This window comes from Ziziphus jujuba, chromosome 1 (genome assembly GCF_031755915.1).
Source record: "Ziziphus jujuba cultivar Dongzao chromosome 1, ASM3175591v1".
Taxonomy (NCBI): domain Eukaryota; kingdom Viridiplantae; phylum Streptophyta; class Magnoliopsida; order Rosales; family Rhamnaceae; genus Ziziphus; species Ziziphus jujuba.
In genome coordinates, this window is record NC_083379.1 from 40,129,200 (window position 1) to 40,136,082 (window position 6,883).

The 6,883-nt window shown below is 35.4% G+C and overlaps 1 protein-coding gene across 1 annotated transcript; it reads right to left on the minus strand.

Moving 5' to 3' along the window:
• Positions 1 to 3,441: 3,441 nt before the first annotated feature.
• On the minus strand, positions 3,442 to 5,792 carry LOC125421891 (cytochrome P450 71D11). Its single transcript, XM_048471846.2, has 2 exons — positions 4,811 to 5,792; positions 3,442 to 4,356 (listed from the first exon to the last, which is right to left on the minus strand). The coding sequence occupies exons 1-2, from the start codon at positions 5,714 to 5,716 to the stop codon at positions 3,709 to 3,711; spliced, it is 1,554 nt and encodes a 517-aa protein (XP_048327803.1). The 5' UTR covers positions 5,717 to 5,792; the 3' UTR covers positions 3,442 to 3,708.
• Between the last annotated feature and the right edge of the window lie 1,091 nt (positions 5,793 to 6,883).

Sequence of the window (6,883 nt, forward strand, 5' to 3'; positions counted from 1 at the left end):
ACGGATTCGGTCTTACTTTCCGGTGATCGGACCCGACGGGTTCGGAATCTCGCCGGAAAGCTTTTCGAGTTTCGGCTCCGCAATTCTCCCAAACCATCGCGAATTGGCGGAAACGGAAGTCGGATTCGGGTTCAGGAGGTCGAACACTGCGGACTGGAGCTGGCCGGAATTTCGGGTACTCACCGGAACAGTATTTTCCGGCGAGCCGCCGCGGTCACCGGCAACCGTCGCCGGCGGCGGCACGTGCGGTGGCCGTTGGTCATGAAATTTTGCAGATTTGTAGATCTTGAGGAGAGCAACCCAACGGGACCGGCGGTGAGCAAAACGGAGGTCGGACGGCTGAGAAATCACCGTTTGAATATTTCCGGCCCCTCGCCGAAAAACGCTCCGATTCCGGCGCGTCGGTGGTCCGATGGCCGTGATTTTTGGTGGGTCGGCTGGACTTGAGGAGAGGATGAAGGCTAGCTGGTGCGTGTGGCCGGAAAAGGGTCGATTTGCGGGGGCCGGCGGTGGAGGGGTAAAACTCGCCACCGAACTTCGGAGCTCCGATCCGGGCACGTCCGGCGGCCGTTCGCCGTGAAATTTGGAGGTTTTGCCGGAAATGAGGAGGGCAACGTTGCTGGCCGGCGTGCGTACTGTAGATCGGCCGGAACAGTGCAAAAATTCCGGTGGCCGACGGTCCTCTCTCTCTCTCTTTCTCTCTCCTCTCTCTTCCCCGAGAGTTTTAACAAATAAAAACCCCTGTGTGACACTGTTCATGCCACGTGGACCAATCAGAAGCTGACACGTGGCATTTCACTGTTCATCGACCCAAAAACATTAAAATAATACGGTATCCGGTAAACTTCAAACGTCTATAACTTTTTAACCGGATGTCCGTTTCGAGCGTGCCGCTAGTCTGTGAACTCGTATCGACGAGCACTTCACAACCCTGCATGAGTCAAAGCTCATTTCCCCATAAACAAAAAAGTCAACTCCGACACTCCTTGGACAGTTTGGACCGCAACTTGTTTCGTCCATAACTTTCAAACCGTAGCTCCGTTTTCGACGTGCTACCAGTCTACGAACTTGGGGCATCGTGCACTTCACCACGGTACCCTGGTCAACTCGAAATTCCCACCGAGTCAAAAAGTCAACTTTTGACCCCTTCGGTCAACGGTCAACGGTCAACCTCGGTAAACGTGCAAAAATTCCGGCATGGTTCGGGACGGGGTGTTACACAATTATTATACAAATAAAGTTTATTTCTGTATCTAATTATCTTATCTACCTGCCCTTTGATTTTTCCAAGTGTTAGAGGCATGGTTTTGCTTTTTCAGATAACGAATCTTTAGAAACTTCAAATAGTAACCAGAATAATAGGGAGTAAATGATATTGTCAATATATTATAAGCCAAAAAGTCACACCAAATGAATTAAGTCTAGCGACTTGTCAAGTACCTCCATAAGTTTGAGTAGTGATGTTGGATCATTATATACAAGAGTTGAAACTTTTTGAATGTTGAATATTCAATTCACCCTTTCGTCAGTGATTAAATTTGTTGAACAAGACTGGAAGAAAATTATGACTGGTGTTCAAATACAAATATTCATGAAGGTGGATATATATATATATATATATATCTTAATGAAAATATTCATAAAGACGAACATAATTGAACATAATTCTTTTGGATACCAATTTTAGCGAATATAATGTGCTCTCGGGTGTACCAAATGAGACCATTTGGCAGAAAAGTTATAGTTTGAATATTGACAAACAAAGAGTTGCAAATTCCAGTCATGAACTCAGTTCAGACATATGTCATAATATTTCTTTGACTGAGATTTTTATACAACTTACAGGTTTTTCCTCTGTTTTGTCTAATTAATGTCAACAATTTAATTGATTATTTTGAAACAATGCGATCAAAAACTTGCAAATTCCAGTCAATAAAAACTTGCAAAATCTAGTCATGAAGTTCAGTAAATAATGTTTGTTTTGCTGAGATTTTTATGTAACGTACAAGCTTTTCCTCTGTTTTGTTTAATTAATGTCAATTTCATTGTTGTTTTTTTCTTTTCCTAATGTCACAGTCCAGAATTTTGATCACTCGAAACAATTTAATTGATTATAATGAAATAATGCGATCATAAAATATAAAGAAGGTTTCTATTACCTTTAAATGTTTAGGTTTCTATTACTTTTAAATGATTTTCTTTTTAACTTTTTTAAAGTTGGCATTGTCAAAGCTTCCTAGAAACATATTGCTTCAAACCATTAGGGATTCTCCTAGACGAATTTGTCTAAAGAAATATGTTGAAATGTATACTTTTACTAGATTTCATGTCCTCTCTAAAATATGTTAACATAGGTACTATTTGGGCAATGCCCATAAGATTATATTTTCTGAACACCCACCCACAACCCCAAAATTGACATTAGATTATAAGACATAATAACATGCTATATTACTAAATATAGCCATGAAACATAACTTAAAAAATAACCCTAAGAAAGAAAAAAAAAAAGACAAACATAACAAAACATACCAACATACATTATATGAAGTAGATTTGATAAAAAGAAAAGAAATTGTACAATAGAAGTGGGCCATTTATTTGTGTAATAAATAACATTCCTACAGTTCTCAGCTCAGTAAAAAACTTTATAACCCACAACAATAATTTTAGATGGAAACGAAGAGCTACTGCCACGTGGCTTCAAATAATATTTAAGGAGGCCGGGCCCGATGATTTCTGATGTATCAATTTAACTACCTCCTTCAAGATTAATTATAATTTTCTGGTTGGATTGCATGGATAATTTTCATTCCCACCAGATATATAAGATTTTTATTTATTTATTATTTTTGCAAGAAACTTTGAAATTAGAAATATAAATATCAATATCAGCAACCACTTATTTTAAAACCTGTCTTTAGCCATCAAAAACGTTGATTTACTACAGAAAAGACTTGTGGCTGATACCCTTTTTTTTTTTTTTTTTTTTTTCAGTTTATGGAGTATGAGAAGTACTAGCATGACTGTACTTGTTAAAAATAACGATAACAGCACACCTATTTCCTTGGTTCACAATCAAATACTTGTTATGTTGTAGTACAATTATATGCATTAATTGCGTTCGTCAGTCTTTTCTTTTTGAATTTTTCTAGTCATGTGCTAATTTATTTATTTTAAAATGGAAATTAGGTGTTAGTTAAGGATTCTTAAATACCTTAATTAATTATAAATTAAAGAATAAAGATAAAAAAAATATTAAATCATACATAATTTAAAATTCTGTTAGTTTATATTCTTTTCTCTTTTTTTTTTTTTAATTTATAGTTATTTGGATATCAGATTAACTGTAACGAAAGCTTAAATTAACAAAAATTTGATTCAAAGAACCAAAAAAAAAAATAAATAAATAAAATAAAAAAAAATAAAAACACAACTTGCTACCAAACCACACCTTATTATTATCATTATTATTATTATTTTTTAACATTGAAGTGGAGAATACCACTTTATCACTTTTTATAGAAAAACACTTACTTTATAAGTAGACAGTCCTATGAGAAAATAACATGGTGATTAAAAGCTAAATAGCTAACAAGTATTAATAGCATTCTCAGGCTACATTGTTCTCCCAAATTTTGATAAACCATTCTCATAAACATGGAAGAAACAAATTAAAAGTAGCTAATTTCAAAAAAAACAAGGTCCTTAGTTTTCACCATGGGGTTTGGGATTTTCAAAAGGTGAAGGACAGTAAGCCAAAGGAATCAAATGCAGATCCTGTTTTCTTCTGACAGTAATGCCAAATCTCTCAGTCATGTCCAGGTCTTCATGTTTCATTCCATTTGGGAGTTTCCAATCAAAATGGTATAACAAATATGCAAGTGGAACCTCAACATTGATAACACCAAATGCCATACCAGGGCAAATTCTCCTTCCAGCACCAAATGGGATATACTCAAAATTTGCACCTGTGAAATTCACAGAGCTATCAATGAACCTCTCTGGATAGAAGCTCTCAGGATTGGCCCAATATTTCGGATCTCTTCCAATTGCCCATGCATTTACTATCACTCTGGCTTTGACAGGGATTTCATACCCATTAATCTCACATCTCTCCCTGCATTCCCTTGGAATTAACAATGGAGCTGGAGGGTGTAATCTCAGAACTTCTTTAGTAACGCACTTCAAATATTTCATCTCATTAACACTTGTTTCATCAACAAAGCCTTTTCTGCCAACCACGTCCCTAACCTCATCCTGTGCTTTCTTCATCACTCTTGGATTCTTAATCATTTCTGACATTGCCCAATCTACAGTATTTGCTGATGTCTCACTCCCTGCACCATAGATATCCTGAAATTTTTTTTTTTTTTTAAACATAAACGTATATCATGTTAAATAATCCGAAACTGAAATTTAATTAATTTCCTCTACAAAATTCATCCATTGTTTAATTATTCATTTTTTAGAAAAGGGTTAACTTTTGCATGCTATAATCAAAAGTCTTGATTCCTAGAATTGAGGATCCTTGATAGAGTCTGCTACAAACCTATAAAGCTTGTCATCATTGATATGCCACATATAAGACATACCAAAAGCAATTCAAATTTTGGACAAAGTTAAAAACTTTAATTTGAATCATATGGGGAAATATATGTGGTAGATGCTGTTGGGTCCATTTCCTATGAGCTATAACCTTTGGAATAGGCAGTGATTTAACAAATTACATACACAAGGATGAAAAACTTATATTTTAGTATCAAAATGTGACTGAAATTTCAGCATAAATTGAACAAAATTCATTTACCTGGATCACTACTTTGATATTATCAATAGTTAGTGAAAACTGATCAAGATCACCACGGTCATGAAACTTCAAAAGAACATCAACAACATCTTCTGCCTCAGCCCCATGAACTTTTTGCCTTTCCTTGGACTCTTTGTGTTCATTGATGATGGTTTCCAACACGCTATCAGCCTCTTGATGCAGCCTTTCAAGTTTAGTTCTCATTCCACTGATCAGAGAAAGCAAATGAACAGAAGGAAACAGATCTACAATATTGAAACCTGCTGCAGCCTCTAGAACTTCCGCAATAACCGATACAAATCTTTCTTGTTCTTTACTTTTCTTACCAAAAGCTGATTTCGAAGTAATGCCATATGTGGAGGAGTAAATCATGTCAGTAAGATTAACAGCAGAACCAGAATGTGAGCCAATGAGTTGAACAAGATTTGATAGCTCTTCTTCTCTAATGGGTTGGTAAGATTGAACTTGTTTAATGCTCAGAACCTCCTGTGTGCAAATTTTTCGAAGTTGTCTCCAATACTCTCCATAGGGTCCGAAAGTTATACTTGTAGAACCGGCGGCCATTATCTTTGAAAAAAGAATCTGGGGCCTGGAAGCAAAGGCAATATCATGGGTTTTCATAACTTGTTTGGCAAACTCTGGCGATGAAACGACTATGGTGGGAACTTGACCAAGTTTCAGGTGCATCAGTGGTCCATATTTCTTGGCCAAGTCTCTTAATGTACGATGCGGTAGAGACCCAATCATTTGGTGCATGTTTCCTATGATAGGTAGTTTCCAGGGTCCTGGTGGTAGTTTTGAAGCAGAGTTTACGGTTGCTGATCTTTTCAATATGTTTAGAACCATAAACAGGAAGACGAAGAAAGTTACAAGCATTGGGAAGGAGAAAGGTAATTGGAGCTCCATGAGCAAAGTATAAAATGAGTTCTATGGATAAAAGGTTATTCAATTAATGGTTGTCCAAGGGGCATATTTTATGCATACATATATATATATATATACACACACTGTTCGGTGGTATTTTTGTACCTTTTGACTTCTTCATCATGTTAAATAATTAGTTCCGTTTCAATTTGCTTTCTGTACTTGGAACAATCATACTGTAAAGTTGAATGCTATAACATTTTAACATTTTTTATTTGCACTATGCAAAAGCACTTTAATTATATTATATTTACTTTTATTTAACTTGTTAAATTGTCAATATCACTGATTTCGGTCTGATTAATTTGTAATTATTTATTCTTCGATATTTAAAGATTTATATACTAAAAATAATAACAATATTATATATCCCAGGAGGGTAGCCTCGTTAAGCCGTCATTATTGACTATACCATAAGAGGTCATTTAGGTGTCATTTCTAAAATGTTTGTTAATATTTCGGATGTGTTCAAGGAATTCTCTCCACCACGTTTTTTCAAGTTCTTTTTTTTGGCTAAGTTGTCCGCTTTTCTCCATTAATGTCATAACGTCAGTCCTAGTAGTAGAAATTTTACTGGGGTTTGGTCCATTAGTTGAATATGGACTAAAAAAAATCAGACACCAAATACAAACATTTTGGATGTGTTCAAGGAATTTTCTCCACTATGTTTTTCAAACATTTTTTTTTTTCGTTTTTCGGACAAATTTCTGCTTTTCTCCATTAATACCACATCTTCAGTCCTAGTACTAGAAATTTGACTGGACGTTTGGTCTATTAGTTGGATATGGACAGAAAAATCAGACACCAAAAAATATTATGGTTCAGCAGGAGACTTGTCACCCACGGAAACTCAAGTTTCATTCAATGACATCCATTTAGCCTAACATAGCAAAAAAATAAAAAAATAAAAAAATAAAAAAAATAAAAAATAAATAAAAATAAATAAAAATTGAAACTGTGCTAGATAATTGTTGAATCATACGTTAACACTTTTTGGCGGTTTTTTGGATGGAATTGGACAAGATTAGGTTTTGAAGATTCAATTCAACTACCTTTTCTAGAAATTTTTGCCTTCTAGTCATGTTTAAATTCTATATGCTACCAAATATATTATAAGATTTTTTTTTATGATTTATAATGCTCTTAAAA